Source organism: Neomonachus schauinslandi, chromosome 2, assembly GCF_002201575.2.
Source record: "Neomonachus schauinslandi chromosome 2, ASM220157v2, whole genome shotgun sequence".
NCBI lineage: Eukaryota > Metazoa > Chordata > Mammalia > Carnivora > Phocidae > Neomonachus > Neomonachus schauinslandi.
Window position 1 is genome coordinate 125,410,435 of NC_058404.1, and position 18,215 is coordinate 125,428,649.

Consider the following 18,215-nt stretch of genomic DNA (forward strand, 5'->3'; position numbering starts at 1 on the left):
AATTTAATAAAAAGGTAAAAAATTCATAGCAGTTTGAGTCCTTACACCGTTAGGAATTTGGAAAACATGTCATAGGTTCCACCATCACTTTAAGTGCATGTCTACAAATTTTGTTATTTTGTTGTGCATTGTTTCTGGGAGTTTCCGTGCCAGGTCTCACCTCACCACCCTTTACATACTCAACATTGCCAGCCACCAGGATGCACGCAAATAAAGCTCTTTTGAAGAATGAGTTTTCCTTTAGCTTTTGGTTTCTGTTCCACTAGGGAGAAGTCATGGGCACCCAGAACACTGAGCAGTCTGAGTGGCGCTGACAACCCCAAGATTGCAGCAGGGTTGGGACACCCACTGCAAAAGCTTCTTGCCTTCTTCCCCACCACGCAGGACTTCAACTCGAGCCCGCATCCAGCTTAATCAACCGCAAGACCCCAAGTCAGTCGTAGAGCGAGTCCAGTCCCGGGGAGTCTGGCGCAGGCTTTGCTGGCGCCGTGGAGAAGCTGGCAGGCGGCGGGCTGAGCTCCAGTGGACTCAGCCAAGAGGCTCGGGGCGCGCCCGCTGCGCTCCTGGAGTCCGAGTCTGGCGCACCGCGGGAGGCAGGCGCGCTCCCACTCTCCGCAGCCGCCTCTGCCCTCAGGTTTCTCTCGCCCAGGCTTCCGCGGGTAAACCAACAGCCGGTCTCCACCTCCGGCGCTGGGCGCGCATCTCCCTCCAATCCTTGCTTACATAACGCGGGCGGGCGCGCTCCCGCCGCCGCTTACCCCCCAACGGAGTTGGGCTGCGCCCTCCACGCCTCCACGGAGAGCGCCTCCGCGCACCCGTGCGCCCCGACGCTAGGAGGTGACCCTCCTTGGCCACCCAGCAGCGGCAGCCTGGCCGTCCCTCCGCTGGCGTGAGCACACTGAGATTGGAGACTCGAGAGCCCCACTGTGCCCAGCTCCCTCCCTCCGCTCCCACCTCCTCCCACTTCTCGCTTCCTCTCCCTCCGCCGCCTCCCCCCACCCCCCTTGCCTGTGTGTGTTCGGCACAGAGGAGGGGACCCGGAGAGCAGTCCAGGCTCGGCGCGCAGCGGAGCTGCGGCTGTTCCTGCTGCTGGGGGGAGCGGCGAGGTGGCCGCCTTGCGCCTCCCCGGACTTCCCAAGTGGGGGCAGAGCAGCAGCTCACCGAGCCGCCAGTCAGAAGGCACAGGGAAAGAGGGACCGCCAAACTCCTCCTCAGCGTCTCCTCTCCACCCCTTTTTGGCTCCTGCCCTTGGAGAAAGTGGAGTGTGGCTCTTGGTTATCATTATTTCTTCGGACTGCTTCGTGGTGCACGGATTCAGCTGCTTCCCAGTGGGGTTTTCCGCAGTTGGCGCGTCTCCCTGTGTGGTTCTGGCCGGCACACCTCTGTCGACGATGAGGAAAGGTCTACGGGCGACAGCGGCCCGCTGCGGACTGGGACTGGGTTACGTGCTGCAAATGCTCGTGCTACCTGCCCTGGCCCTGCTCAGTGCCAGCGGTACCGGCTCGGCCGCTCAAGGTAAGAGACTCCGCCAAGCTCCGCGGCCACCTCCCTTCGCTTCTTCCTTCCCTCCTCCTTCCACTCCTCCTCCCCAGTTCTCTTGCCTTCCTTAATTTGCCTCGTTGCTTTCAACTGGAAGTCAGTTCACGTTCCACTTTCCCAACTAGTCAAGAAGCTTTGGTTATTATTTTTAATCCATCTTCCGAGATGGGCACGGATGGACCAGGGACGCACACGGGGTGTGGACCTACATCTGTCTGTCTCTGGGCATGTGGGCGCCTTTTGCACTTTCTGCTCCACACTCACACGTTGTTGCATATTGGTCACACAGAGGTTTGCAGCGACTCTCGGTGTGGATGGCTGGGTGGCATGCCGTAGGTACACCCTGATGCGCAGAGGCTCCCCGCGCTGAGCCACAACTGGGGTTGCGGGATCTTCAGGGCGTCTCTGAGCACGTTAGACGCCGACGGGCGCTCAGCGAAGGAAATGTGTCCATTACCGCCGAGGACCCACCAGCTCCGGTGCCACTCTGCTGCTGCTTGGGGCGCTGTGGACATGCACAGCGCACCCGGACCCGCCACCCAGCCAGCGGCAGGCCTCGGGGGGTGCACGCCTCCACACTCTTACCCTTTCCGAGTCTTCCTCCCAGTAAGCCACGGAGAAACTTAAAACCCCAGAGCTCTGGGAAAACGGACTGGTTGTTCAAAGAGGAAACTCCCCCGGGTAATGGGCCAGTTTATAACTCTGACAATTTAATTTAACGCGCCTGATCTTTAAAATAAGTGACCGGGGCCGTGGGCAAAACAGGGGTTAGGAGAAGAGCGGTCAGGAGTTGAGGGTGGATAAGGAGGGAGGGGAAGCGCGGGGGCTGATTGTCTTCTTGTCCCCCGAGTTTGAAGTGGTAAAGCGGCAGCTTCCAGCCTTCCGAGCCCAGGAAGCTGAGTGGAAGGGAGAGGGCTAGGAAAGAACCAACGCTGCCCCCTCTGGGGTCTGTTTCGCGTCACCTGGGCCCCCAACCTTGTGGCCAAGCCAGCGCCCACTTCGGTCTTTTCGACCAGTTTTGTGGAAGTCGCTGGCTTAGGGGAGGCAGCTGTTTTTTCCTAGGGCGGGGGTGAAGGAAGCTTATGCAGCATTCGGAGGTAATTCAGGGATCCCATCATCTCGGTTACACTTCTTTCCAAATTTGGAGAGCAGAGGAGGTGCGGCGATAGCCTCGAACTCCCGGGGCGTTGCTCGGACACTGGAGGTTCCCAGCTGCATTCCCTCTGATTTGCGAAGGCTCTTGGGGGAGAGGGCGTTGGAGGTGGAGGGGAGCGCTGAGCGTTAGCGAGTGTGGTCCGAATGAGGAGGTAAGTGATTAGCAAGGCTTTGTGAATTAGTGATTGCTACTTCGGGAGTAAATTTTCCTGCTGCCTAGCTAAGTAGCCACGCTCATAAATCCTTCCTTCCCTTCTTACCAGATGCCTCCCATCCTCGAGGTTCTGCCCTGATTTTCTTATGCATACTTCCAGAGCTCATCTGCCTGTCCATTTTACAAAGGAATCGTATGAACGTGTTGTAGATTTCTTGAAATTGGTAAGAAGTTCTCTGGGTAGCAGCCAAGGGTGTTTAGAGAGGAGTGTTTGGAAGTTTAAGCGAACAACCTGATGAATAGTCGTGAAATCAATCGCGTGACTCCCTGTGGGATTCGCCTACTGTTATTGGGCGCACAAAGGACCCAGCCATGGGGTGGGGTTCAGGTGGGGGTCGGTCGGGGGAGGACTGGGCGGTGAGAGAACCCTTTGGGAAAAGGACAAGTTAAAGTCCCCAAAGATGCCAAACAGAAGCTATAGGATTCTTGCCTAGAGCTTACTACAGCAACATTAAAAGGACTGGGTCGGAAAAAAAAAAAAAAATCAATAAAGATAATCCAACAGGAGATTGTAAGTGGATTAATATTGAAAGAAGGGAGAAGAGATTAAACGAAAAAAAACCGCTCAAGACAGACTGAACAAGCTAACTGTGCCACTTGCACTTTTCTTACAGACCAGGCAATCCAAAGATTGGGCATTGAACCTGCTCCTCTGGTCTTAAATGGAAAAATAAAATGTATTCTGTAGGGTATATGCATTTCAGTGGTGTTCCTCTCCATTTAGTTTGTTTAGTTATTCCAGTTGCTGGTGAAATCGACTGTTTGAATCTTATGGTCTCGAAAGACACTATACTCCCACTTTTATTTTTGTTAGCCTCCATGTTTCAGGACACTGGCTCTTCTTCCTGTGTAGTCTGTTAGATATTAAAAATGTAGAAAACACCAAACTCAGCTACTATCACTATCACTCTAACCCATTTCCCAGCCTGCTTACTATTGAGCCACTAGTACATTTTCTTCTCAGAATCACACTTTTATATCAGGCTGGTGTTCAGACCTCCTTTTCCTTCTAATATCTTCTCTTTTCTCCTCCCTCTTTGGACTAGCACACTAGGGAAACTGAAGATACTGTTGCTTCCTCAGGTATGATTTCCATGTGTTGAACACTTAAAGATGGAAATGATCTATTTTTATGAATGGAACTACATATGCAATTAAGATGAGAAAGTTAATTTGAGGACTTGACAATGTGGATGAGATTTATTTATTCTGTTGTTAAAGAAGTACTAGAAAAATTAGCAGTTTTAAGAAAATAGTATGTCTTCAGAGGTAGCCCCCCCAAAAACACACACACACACACACAAAACCAACAACAAATGTTTAAGATGAAAAAAGAAGCATAATAGGTATTATTTGTGAGTGTACTATATTTTCTAACTGTAGTTTAAATGAAGACAGCAGTCATTTTAGTTAGGTCCTTGGGAGATTCTCCAGGCTTTAGGCAACAACTTTCTCCTTTCTGGCTATGCCTTAATTGTTTCATTCAGGATTGCCTGAAATTCCTAGCTCCAGGGGGAAAAAAAATTGTGTTGTTTCTGACTTCCAAGAATGAAAGATTTTAGTAAGTAAAGAGAGAGAGAGAGAGAAACAGAGACAGAGAGTGTATTTGATCAGTGTGCCTCAGAGTTAGTGCCCTCCTGTTTTAGAAATGCATTTGTTTCTGGATTATCACAGCATTGATATTCTGCTTATCTAGCACCAACTAGTGTTATGAGTGTTAACATCACCAAAGTCAGAAGAGAAAATTAATGAAGTCTCTAATCATATTGAGACTATTTGCTATTACCAGAAGTTAATTTATGATGTTTTTTAAACAAATACTTCTTCCTACAAAAGAGTAGAAACTACTTTCATGCATTTATGCATATTGCTGTGGTACAAATAGACAATTGGCACAAAAGATAACTGAATTTCATTACAATTATATCACGTATTTTCTCCATTTTAGGAGCAGAGTAAATTCATAAAATCACATTTGGAATTTGCAGTAAGGAAAAGTATCCTTGCTCAAGGAATGCTTAAAATGCCTCAGAGGACAAACTTTTCAAATCCTTGCAAAGAAGGAAGAACTATTAGATTGTTAACATTCACTGATTCCTTGGTCTTCTTACTGTGGATACTGGGGATTCAGCATTCAACAAGACAGGTTCTTTGACTAGCTCCCATTTTAGTCTGCGAGCTGGATGTCCTGATCAGAATTCATCCTGATCTTTTTTAAGCAACCCCCCCCCCAAAAAAAAAAACATAAAGGAGGCATGAGCTCCACCAAGGCAAGCCCTCCTAGCTTATTTGGAATTACTGTTGAGACTTAAAAATAACTGTGCTCTAATGTATGCTCCCTTCTCCAATTGGTGCCAACAGCCAAAGTGTGCTCTATTAGGCCTGAACTGCATTTAGCACTTTTCTGATTTAGGTCATGGCTTTGCTGGAGCAGCAGAGGGAGTCACTCTCAGAAGGAACATTAAAATTACAGGCTGCAACCCCTCCATATATATACAGGGGAAAAGAGTGGGGGTGGGGATTTAGCCAGAGTCCTTGCCTTGTGATTTTAACCTACTTTTTTTTTTTTTTTTTTTAGTTTGACTTTTGTATTTGTGGCAGTTAAAAACAAACCTGGTTACATTTCTCCACAAATTAGAAACCTGTTAGCTCCTTGGGATAGTGTATGATATTAAAAGTAAAATTCTAAACAAACAACTGTTGTGCACTTACTATGTCCCAGACTGTGCTCTATTTGTCAGGGACACAATGTCGAAAGAGACAATTTCAGCCCTCAAGGAAGACAGACTTAGAAGCATATAATTATAATGCACTTTCTGAAAAATAGGTATAGTACTTTCTGGATTCAAGTATCAAAGTTAGTGAACATAGGTCAGGGTAAGGTTCTACTGGGAGTAGTGGTGGGGTTTCCAAAATTTCTACACAGAAGAACTTAAGGATGGCAATGTGGTTTGAAGTGGGATGTTCTAATGCCATGTTAGCATTGGAACTGTCTAACTTATGTTAAATCTTAGTTAAATTTAATGTATATTTGGTCTGGCTTTGAGGAGGCACAAGCTAAGTGTTGTTAGTTGTATGTGCCCATTCTGCTGATTGGCTTAGTGTTTATCAGTGTCCCCTAATCCTGCTTCTACCACCTCCTAATTCTGTTGCTATGGGTGAGTTATTTAGCTTCATTTGTGCCTCAGTTTCCACCAATGTAAAGTGAAGATAATATATACTACCGGTCCTATTATGATTAAATGAGTTAATACATGTAAATTGTTTAGGGCCATGCCTGGCCCACAGAAAGTAAACATTATTCTTTGGCTTCTAACTCTGTAAACCACTGGCAAAGAAATCTAGAAGGTAAAGAAACTAAAGGTCAATAATTTTGAACTCAGACTAGGGATTACTGCAGACTCTGCTTCGCCAAAAGCAACAAATGAAGCTGTCTGAGGAGATGTCCCAAAATAGATCACTGCAAACTCCTGGACAGTGATGTACATGGTTCCTTGAACAGTCAGTCAGGGGGAAGCTCCCTCCCTTCATAACCCCATTTCTTCCTTTCTGCTTTTTCTGGGAAAATTAACCTAATGCCAGTTCTAAAAATTCCATTTTGAGTCACTGCCTGTTTAGTCCTGGCTGCAAGCTCTACCCTTGACTTTCTATCTTTACAATGAATATTGAAAGATAACTTTTCATAGATCATAAACACTTCTGTGGGGAAAAAAAAAAACAAACAAACATGCCAGGCTTTCAGATAAGGGTTTAAGAAAAATCAACCCTTTATGCAAATGTCAATAGTTTTCCTTTAAAAAAATGGCAAAAGTGTATGGTCTAAAGAACATAATTGAATGCATGTTAAAACAACACAAAGAATATATTATATGTTTTAAAAAAGAAGAAGACAGTAGGAAGGGAAAAATGAAGGGGGGGGAATCGGAGGTGGAGACGAACCATGAGAGACTATGGACTCTGAGAAACAAACTGATGGTTCTAGAGGGGAGGGGGGTGGGGGGATGGGTTAGCCTGGTGATGGGTATTAAAAAGGGCATGTACTGAAGGGAGCACTGGGTGTTATACGCAAACAATGAATCATGGAACACTACATCAAAAACTAATGCTGTAATATATGGTGATTAACATAACATAATAAAATAAAATAAAATGTAAAACAACACAAAGAAACATAGAAAAATAGGTTGACTCAGAGGCAAAGCAAATTCACCAGGACTTTTCATTGCTCGAATTAAATTTGCAATAGAAAGTTTCAGTGTCATAATTTAGAACAACATGGATAATCTAGATAACATATTTTGAAACTTTCACATTTAATTAATTCTTGTTGTTTAATGGTTATTTCTATTCATGTTTAGTGGGAATGTTATTTTCTGGCTAACTTTTATGATAACACTAGGGATTTGTGGGGAATTTTATGTTACTTAGAGTTAAGACTGGTCTTTTTCTTACAGTATTTTCATTTTGCTTTTAATTTTTGATTGCTTATTCTACACTTATAGATCCCCAGATTTCTCACTTGCTTTCTTTGTTATCCTAACTTCTTAAAGTTATGTATGGACTCTTCTTTGATTTCATATTTTATTTGGATTTGGTATTGCTTATGTATTTGTGGAGGAGGGCTACATGAAACTGAGACCTTGGGTATTGTCTCAGTATTGCTTAGTTCAGGGATATTTCAACTAGAACAGAGACTCACAGAAACTCAGTGCTGTTTTTTATGTGACTTTTTTAAAGTGGGGTAAGTTTGCCTTGAGCAATATTAAAATACTGTCTCCTTTTTTCTAGATCTTAAAAATAAATCCAATAACTGAATAATTTATAGTTTTCTCTTATTTTAAATATTTGTCATCTCCACATTTATGGAGATTTTAATAAAAACATCTTATGGTAATAATTTTATGAGCTAACAAGACCAGAGATAGTAAACTTTTTTATTCTTTCTACCTGATTAGAGCTCTCAGAAGAATTTTTGCCTTTTCATCAAAACCTAATACATATATTATGTTGACAATATTTTGATTCTTCATAAAAAAAATCTTAGAAAATACTGTTCTGTAATTTCAGGTTTTTAAGAAGAGTTTGGGTTGAAGTTGTAATGTGGTTTCTCATCTTGAGCATTCTTGCCCCCACAAAAGTTGCTACTTTGGGATTATATAATAAGGTTTTGAAATACGCAAAGAATGTCTCCAGATTTTAGAGGTACCTAAAACATATCCAGCCTTCTACGTGGAATTTATACTGTTAGAGTTATGGTAACATTTATTAAATTGAAGTTATAATTTGGAAAGTGAGCTATAGCTTTGAAAGTGCCAAATATGCAGATATTTGTCCTTAATGTCATTATACTTTTTATTAGCAGTGAGCAAAAGTGCTTTGTGTGGCAAAAGTGAAGTCTAATATCTGAAAACTCCAATGTTTGGGGAATACCCTCTTTTAATTAAATAACAAACCATATCTCCATGCAGCGTGGTAGGGGAATGTGAGAGTGAGGGGAACTAGGTGAGACTTATATTGGTGTGCTTGTTAGAAGGCTCAAAATAATCATGTTAACTGATGATACTGACTAATCAAATTTAATTCCAGAGTAACCAGTCTTATTTATTTTAAGATGTTGTGAAGATAGAAGTTTACCTTCATTAATCATTGTCATTTGGGCCCTGTGGCTAGTTTCATTTCACAGCAATTATGAAAGCCATAAAAATGGCTCATGTAGATAAACATGTATTATCTTCTCTTCTAACCAAGGAGGTTAAACAACAGAAACTCCCTCAGCACATTTAACAGGTTTATTGATGAATGCTAACATTTCTGAGTTTTAGTCAGTGTCTTTTTTTTTTTTTAAGTTTTATTTATTTATTTGACAGAGAGAGACAGCGAGAGAGGGAACACAAGCAGGGGGAACAGGAGAGGGAGAAGCAGGCCTCCTGCCCAGCAGGGAGCCCGATGCGATGCAGGGCTCGGTCCCAGGACCCTGGAATCACGACTTGGGCTGAAGGCAGATGCTTAACGACTGAGCCACCCAGGTGCCCCTTTAGTCAGTGTCTTAATTGATTATTTAATCATGAACTGCCTGAACTCAACTATATTTTTTTTGTCTTTTCTGTTGTTGTTTTTTTTTTTTTCCTGTTCGGAAGAAAAACCTTATATATGAGCATTCCTTTCCAATAAAAAACAGATTAGTGCTGGCATATCAATGCCTATATCAAAATACCTGTATTAAAATACATCTGCAGCCCACTTATAAGAGCAAATATGTCCATGAATGGAAATGCAGGTGTTTCTAAAAATTCAAGAAAATTAGTGTGTATAAAATACAAAAGAGTAGCATAGAAGTAAAGTATGCCATTTGCATAGAAATGTAATCACTTTAAATTAATTCATAACGTATATTCTCCTAGACCATGGAAGTTTAGTGCAAGGTGATAGGGTGTGTGGTGTGGTAATATCCACTTATAACTATAAGCATAATGAATTACATTCATGTTTAAAAGTACAGAGAGCAATTTTGGACAAATCTAATCTCTGAATTTGCAAGTTTGTTCCTTGTAATCAAATTGCATATTTTAAATCATTCTCCTATCTTTCTGGAATTTCCGGAACTTAAAAAAAAAATGTCCTTTCTACAACCAGATCAAAGAGTACTCTCTTTAACAAGTGGTATTCCCTAACTTTTGCAGGAACTAAAAACCATCGTCAGTGACAAAAGCACTGCTGTTTTATTATATGTGATTTCCAGAGTCCTGTATTATATCTGACCCAAACCAAGCAAATAACCAAATTACTACCACAACAAAAACTTTATGATTGGGAAGATAGAGTAAATAATGGTCATTTCACTTTGAGCATTATGTCTGTGTGAAATATGTTGACACTTTAATTTAGCTTTTGATAAGGGGAAAATGATATATTTTATCTTCCCCTGAATGAAGAGTTTGCCAGATATACACATCGTAGCCACCCAGTGGAAGTGCTCAAGTTTAGCAAGCAGCAATCTTGAAGTCATCCTAAATAAAACAGTAATTATGACTGTCGTTTCCTTTAGCAACTTTACTTCTTCGTTCTGGGTCTCCGTAAGATAATGAAAGAATATAAGCTTTAAAATGTATTAGGGATCAAATTCAAGGATGCAAAGAGCCTAAGACATTTCCCTCCCAGGCTACCACAGCCATCAACAACAGAGCATGCAGCTTGGTGGAAAACAGAAGCCCATTTCAGTAACTGCTCTCAGAAGCTGAGGAAAAACAGGCATGTTCAAATGATTTACTATTTTTGCTATCCAGAATAGAGACCTCAGATCAACATTTCATCATAATATTATTCAACAAGCCCTCTGACTTGCAACTTTTATCTAAAGAAGAGTGTTGATCTGCACTGATTTCAGTTAACACAGCAGAAGAACTTGGAAAGTATTTAAAAGGTGTATACTTGAAAAAAATTATGTTTGGATTTTATTTGGACCTGTTTGAGCAGGATGTGCTTGAGAAATCTAGACTTAATTAGTGGGATACTGATATATGGTGTCTGACAGTCTGTTTCACTAGTAATAGAATATATAATTAATCCTCCAGTGGTCATTATAAAATGCACTCTCATTTCCTGAACTACTCTGTTAAATATTGTCATTAATAAGAATACAAACATCGTAGTTTAAATCTCATGTACAAAGAAATCCAATAGCATTTTTAGAATTATGTAGGAGTTCTTTGTTTTTTTATTTAAATTCAATTAATTAACATATAATGTATTATTAGTTTCAGAGGTAGAGGTTAGTGATTCATGAGTCTTATATAACACCCAGTGCTCATTACATCACGTGCCCTCCTTAACGTCCATCACCCAGTTTATGTACGAGTTCTTAAGGACAGTTCTTCAACAGAAAAATTGCTTAAGTGGAATTTTATCTTTATGAAAGTATCACCAATATCTTTATATATTCGTCTTTACATATTGATCAAAATACTTATTTTTGTCTCGTTTTACATGCACATGCATATATTTATGTAGAATTAGAAGGACCACAGTGAAGAGAGTTATAGTTTACTTACTGTAACATAACGAAAAAATTAAAAGGATGACTAGGAAAAGTTTTAACAACAGATATGTTTGTTTTCCCAGTAGGGGTAGTGGTAATCAGTTTATTGGATTTATTAGAAATGATGATAACATGAAACGTACATGTCATTTTTTATTGAATTCAATAACTATAGAATTATTTCCTACGGGGTATTTCTAGGCAGAGTCTTAATGAAATGAAGAGTTACAAGGAATAGACAAATACAGTTCAGTAGTTCCCTGTGAGCCTGTATATGCTGGCACAAATTTGTGTGTGTGGTGTGCGCACGCACACATGCACGTGTGTGTAACTATTTTTGTTTTAGGAGAGTTTTTTCGAACAGCTTTGGCAATATCTTTAGAAAGCAAAGAGAACCTATCAAAAAATGAAAATAAAACTTACTTATAGAATAAATTCATAAAGGTAGTCATCAAATGGGGAAGCGAGTTTCACCACTGCTTTATAACTGAAAAATTATATTCTACTTTTCTGCAAAAGTTCCTCACTCTCCGCCAGGTGCTAAGTCATTTGCATAGTGTCCAGTAGAGACACCTCTGTCTCATTGTCGCAGTGGCTTATCTATAGAAACTTGTTTTCTTTTTCTTTTTTTTCTCCTATTTTCCAAGTGACAGAAACTAAGGGATACCCACTTTCACTGCCTTATTTCAACATGTGGAGAAATTCCTGTTGTTTCCAGTGGACTATAATTTGTTGTCCAAGGGAGAACAATAACTTCCATGCATGAACGGGTAAAATCTTCATCCACATGCGTGCGTCCCTCTCCAGGTACTCTCCGGGAGAGAGATTTCACTGGTAAGCACCCTGCCTGAGGTGACCTCTCTTGTGGGCTGATCGACAGAGAGGTCAGTTGTGTGGTTCTTCCTTGAATTCTGTGATGATTTGTTTCAACTTCTTAGTCAAGTGTGGAGTTATGTTTCCAGACTGCAGAATTTTGGTTTTCTTGGACTCCCTTTGATGCTGTGCAGGTGGCTTTATTTCCAGGTAGCTCTATCACATCCACTGAAAACTTTATATAAATGAACAAAAATATAAAGTTAACTGAGGGGGGGAAAAGTTGTTACTAATGAAAGAATACACAGAATTTCACTCCAGATAGAGGAGTAATATACTTCCTTGCTTATATTCAGTATTGTATTAAATGCAGATTAATATGTAAATACTTATATGATACATCAACACATGAATACATATTAATTATTGCCATACATTTTCACATCACTTGGCGTTTCTGAACTAGAATTTTAAAAGGTGCAAATAAATGCTAGCGTTCAGAATATTGTCTTGTATGTTCTCTTATCATATGTGTCATACATTCTTGGATGATATGGGGTTCTCATAACAAAATATGTAGGACTCTGCTAAGAACGGCAAAATAAATAATAATGCCTCACAAAGTTTTGTGATTACAAGCCTAAATGCTAATGAGGGTGGTTGCCTGTTTAATGCTGAATTGCAAGGTTAAAAAGAGGGTCTTAAAGATAACAGCAGATTCCAGAGTCCTTGAGTTTGTTTTGCATTCAGTGACAGTCACTAAATTAGGGAAAGGAATGTTCAAACAACACACTTGAGGAAAAGTGATTTTTATAGAAAGGAGCCATTTCTGCTAATAGCCAGTAACTGCACATAACCCCTCTGACATTAAAAGTCCATTAGCTAAGCCCAGTTTAAATAGCAGCTGATGCAGTGTCAGCTAAATGTACATTGGAATTTTTTCATATAATGCAGTAAGAGCAGTTCTATAATTTTTTTCTAAAACTACATACATTAAGTAAAACAAATGTCATCTGATAGTAGTGGCAGGGCTGCTAATAAACAGGCAAAGATTTGTGATGAAACAAAAGTAACAGTCTATATAACAAGAAGATAATAAATGGTAGTGATGGTTTTAAAAGAAAGTCTGAGAAAAATCATAGAAGCTTAAGCTGACATCCAGAAAGAGTTGTTTCCTTAGAGCACATAATAACGTGCCCTGCTTTGAGACACTCATTTTAAGTGATGTGATTTTTTCTGTTTTTTACTATTAGCCACAATGTTTAGGTTTTCGATGCATTTTCAAACAACAGGAAGGCCCCTCCTTAGGCACCGAGATGTGTGGGAGAGTAGGGGGGACACAAGGTGATTGAGGAAAGAGACCAGGGAAAAAGTGAAAACAGAGGTACATGTGTTACTATTTTAAGGTTTACTAATATTCGAGTTACACACTAAAGATGAAATTAGTGTTAATATTTTAAGGTAATGACTATGATACTATTTTTAAAAGCAATATGATCTTTCCTGCAATGAAATCAAAAGTTAAATTGTCCATTTTATACCCTCCTCTCCCATTTTTTTTCCATCTTTTGGATATTTTCTAATCCCCATTTAATCATCTGAAAGATAAGATGTTTTACTGCAAATTATATTAGAATCCAAGAATCTTTAATAAGTCGTCTTAAAGAACTCTCAAAGACAGCATTCTGTAACTATAAAGCCATTGTGGAAACAAAGTGTGAGGGTTGCTTAGTAATCTAGTGTGTTGAGTTGAGAACAGGGCCGTAATTATCAGTGGCTGCCATGCTTACACAACTATAAAGTATTACAAGGACCTCCATGACGACCCCCCATTATCAGACCATTAGTGAAACACTGTTCAGGCAACAGTGGGGAGCCCTGCTAAAGCTTATAACCTCAGTCACTTGGGCATAAGCTTTGCATATATTTTCACATGGTCATTTGGACTCTCATAACACTTTTAGTACTCAGAATTATTTATCAATTTATTTCTAAATTTGAGAATTTATTCATAAACTTAAGTCTACCCTGAGACATTTATTTATAAATTTTAGTCAAATCTGAGACATCACATCATTCGCTTTTCTTATTTATTTTTAAAAGTCAATTTTTCTTAAATGATAAAAAAAAAAAACACCTCACATAAACCTGCATTGCTTGACAATGAAAAGAAACAAAAGACAAAAAAGGAAAAGAAGGAGTATTATTTAATCCTAATGGGGTGGCAGAGATCTCCTTTTCATTCAGATTTTCATGCAAGCATTACTTAATAAAGTCAAGAAGTATTTTTTTGGTGTTTTTAACTGTTTTAACTAGGTTCCGCGCATTGTAAAGGTTTGTTTTGAATGAATTGGAAGCTTACATGGGCAGAGTTTCTGCAATTAAATTCCTAACCAATATCCCATTTACTACCGTATTGCATGAGGGACTTGATGACTAATTTCATCTTTAGTGTGTAACTCGAATTTTAATAATAGATGGAAATATGCCTCAGTTCAACCAATGGCTTTGGCTTTTAATTCTAAACCCACTTTATTTTTTTCAGACTACAACATCTGCTAAAAGTGATAATTTTCTGTATGTTTTTCTTTTTCCATCATAAAACTTAATTCTATTGCAAGATGATAAAGAATATCGTGATATTTGGCCACATGAAATTTTGTAAACATTTAGGAACCAGTATTATGAAATCGAATTATGTTGGAAATAAGATGATTCTGGACTGATTGAAATAGGACAGTTATTATATTAGAATTTGGAATAGATTTAGAAAAAATTACCCTGCAACCCCGCAATGTTAATACACTGTTGCTTTCTTGGGTACCTGTACAAATGTATCTTTTTTTTGGTATGAAGAATTACATTTAAAAATTTTTGAGTGTATATAATAAATAGTATGGCTTGGTGTGAAAGTGAATTTATTTATGCTTGGAAAACTTTTTTTTTTTTCTTTAAATAATCTCTGGGGCGCCTGGGTGGCTCATTCAGTTAAGCGTCTGCCTTGGGCTCAGGTCATGATCCCAGGGTCCTGGGATGGAGCCCCACATCGGGCTCCATGCTCAGCGGGGAGTCTGCTTCTCCTTCTCCCTCTGCCCTTCCCCCCTGCTCATGCATGCTCTCTCTCTCTCTCTCAAATAGATAAATAAAATCTTAAAAAAAAATATTTGATGATGCCTATTCTTTGGTGTGATTATCATGACTGTTTAGAATGGAGAATGGTTTCAGCTTTCTCTTTTTTTTCTGTTTTGTAGTTTTACATTTCCTTTTCTTGACTGTCAGGGACTTAAAAACATATTTGATGTATGCATATGTGTGGACTCAGTAATCTCCTGACATAGGAAATTAATCCAGATTCACTGAAAAAATTTGGATGTCTACAACCAAGAGTGTTCATGTGGTAACTGGGCTAGGGAAATACTATCAGTAGCTTTTATGTCAATCTCGTGGTGAAGGGAAATAAACTGCAAAACTCAGTAGAATATCAGAATAATAATAGTATTTCCACCATAGAATTGTGAGGGTGTACAGAGTTATCAAAAGTGAGTAACTGAGAACAGTGCCTGGGACCAGATAAGCATTTAATGTACGTTAGCAATTGTTGTTGCTGTTGCTGTCGCGTTTTCATTACATAAGTCTATGCTGTACAATGATTGTCATTTGGCACTGCTATGAAAATAATTCAATATATCACAAGAAAGAGAGGATTGCACTCAGCTGGGAGTACCATCGGGGGAGAAAATGCCAGATGAACCAATGAAAACATAACTGTCACAGGTAAAATTCTTACAAGAAATTGGTAGATTTTAAAATCACATTTTCATCCTCGGTTATGAAAATTTAATGGCACAGTAACATTTTTTGGAAAGTCAGCACAAGTTTGTTTCAGTTTTATGGACAATCACGTTAACGTATTTTTTATGCCAAATTCTGACTTTAGAATATATTCTATTAAAACTAGTATCGAGAGGTGCCTGGGTGGCTTGGTAGGTTAGGCATCTGACTCTTGATTTCAGCCCAGGTCATGATCTCAGGGTCATGGGAGCGAGCCCTGCCTAAGACTCTGGCTCCTCGCACTCAGCGTGGAGGCTCCTTGTCCCTCTCCCTCTGCTTTTCCCTCCACCCTGCCTTGAGCGTGCCCTCTCTCTCAAATAAATAAATAAAATCTTAAAGAAAAAAAGCTAGTATTAAATAAACTTCAATGAAAAAAATCAGTTCATATTTTCCTCCACTATAATTAACTTTATTGTAAAGACAAATATAGGTAAAAAGGCTAGGGAAAAAAAAAGCAAGTTCTTAACTTTTTGCTAACATTTAAATTCTGTCTGGAGGAATAGAAGCAATTAAATTTCTTCACTTATGTCAGAAATTTTAACACACCAAAACTTGTACTGATCTTAAGGTAGAAGCAAAATTTATTAAACAACTTTCTGAGCAAGGTCAAAGTTTTTACATGTGCAAGGGTCTTATTATAATACAGGCAAAAAAGAGAAATTAATTAGATACCAGACTCCTAAATATATATGTTGTGACTGACATTTATTAATTATGTTAAATGCTGCATTTAATAAAGTATTTTTCTAATGGATTAGTTCATGAACCAACTGTAGCTGAATTCTATAGTTTCCCAATGGTATTACATGTATTATTTATGATTTATAAGGAGGGAAACGGGACAGGATTCACAAAACAGTTCTGTTTGAAAAAAGTTTTCCAGCATGTATTAAAAAAATGAAAGTTGCTTAAGTAACAACCCTATTTGGAAAAAAATATGGACATAGAAAATGCTTTCAGCTACAAACAAATTCAGTATTACACTTTTTAGTTCACAGACATTAAATAATCCCTTTTGTTCTTTTGTTTTATATTCTCTAAAATGCTTCATTGTAAAATTAAAATAAGACAAAACATAAAAACCTTTTTTATCAAGATGTGTCAGATTTGATAGGAAGAACATAAACCAAACATTAATAACCCCAAACAATGCAGTTGTACACCTTTAGCAAATAGAATGTAATACATGCATTATTAACTAAATAAACAAATAGGGTAACTCATTCACTGCACCAAAATGATATGCACACAGGAAACATTTTAAATAGATATGTAGAACACTGATTCCTTCGTCATTTTCTTTAACCGGAAAGCAAAGTTTAACATTTTTATTTTTTAACACTAACCCTCCTTCCTCTCTTTCTCAAGTTTTGTGCTATAGGAAACATCCAGCTTCTTACAGGGAAAAATAATAATTCTGGAATCAACAGTGTGGTTTAGTCCCAACATAATTATAAAAACCTCTTGTATTTATAGGATCTTATTCCATTTAAAGAACCCTACAGAAGCAGCCTAGAATGTTTTTAATGATTGATTAAGCTGCTTATTTGTTTTTGTTTTGCTGTATGTAACATTTGGTTTGTAGTAGTTTCCTTTAAAGATTTCCACTAAAAAGGTGAGACTGTTTTTTATAACCCCTTCTTCTAGGCTATCCCTGGTTTTTTTTGTTTGCTTTTTAGTAAACATAAGCTTCTCAAAACTCTAATTTTCTGAACATTAAACTATCTTAGGAAGTTCTGTTGTGTGGTTAATGAAGGTTGTTTAAAGAAATTGATATAAACAATATCTATTTTGTGCCAGAATGTGTGTTTATTTGCTAGTCTTTTGTTGCAGGGTGGTGGGGAAGGGAGCAATTCAGAAAACCAAGTTGTTATAGCAAAGAAATAAAAATTAAATTATTTCATAGAGTCATATATACTTAGAGACTTTATATATTTATATTTGCAATCATTTAAACATGTTCAACGCCTTTATTTAAAAGATTTATTTATTTATTTATTTATTTGAGAGAGAGAAAGTGTGTGCAAGTGCGTGCCTGCGCAGGCAGGGTGAGGGGCAGAGGGAGAGGGGGAGAGAGAGAGAGAATCCTCAAGCAGACTCCCTGCTGACCTCGGAGCCGGAGGTGGGGTTTGATCCCAGGGCCCTGAGATCATGACCTGAGCCATAATCAAGAGTCCGAGGCTTAACGGATTGAGCCACCCAGGTGCCCCAAACACGTTCAAACCTTTAATGATGTTTTATTACAAAAGATGATATATATTACCTAAATATGCTTCACATATGTCCATGTCTCCCAACTGGATCACTGAAGGAGGTTCTTCCTGCTTCTTGTTCTGCCCCACTCTCATCTGTCCTCCACACAGATGTCAGGCACATTCTGACCAATGTCTTCAGTAGGGCTACCCTTTGGTGGTTTTCCACTGTGTCTAGAATCAGATCTAAAACTCTTAATGCTGCTGACAGAGATATTTGTTCTTACCCTTCTAACATCACTACTGAAACTCCTCTATGTTATAGTCTCCTCAGACAGTTCACCTCCCCCAAATCTGGCACCGGATATTCCAGTGCAGCTCTAGGAGGGAACATCCTTCAGAGATTTTTTAGCAAGCTGGCAGAGTGAGCATGGTG

General features: G+C 39.4%; 1 protein-coding gene across 1 annotated transcript in view; it reads left to right on the top strand.

The window, feature by feature from the left end:
- Positions 1-1,167: 1,167 nt before the first annotated feature.
- The window catches only part of UNC5C (unc-5 netrin receptor C), a 340,887-nt gene continuing 323,839 nt past the window's right edge, over positions 1,168-18,215 (top strand). The window contains exon 1 of the mRNA XM_021680394.1: positions 1,168-1,515. Coding sequence (XP_021536069.1) covers positions 1,392-1,515 — 124 coding nt within the window. The 5' untranslated portion in view covers positions 1,168-1,391. The remainder of the gene's footprint in view (positions 1,516-18,215) is intronic.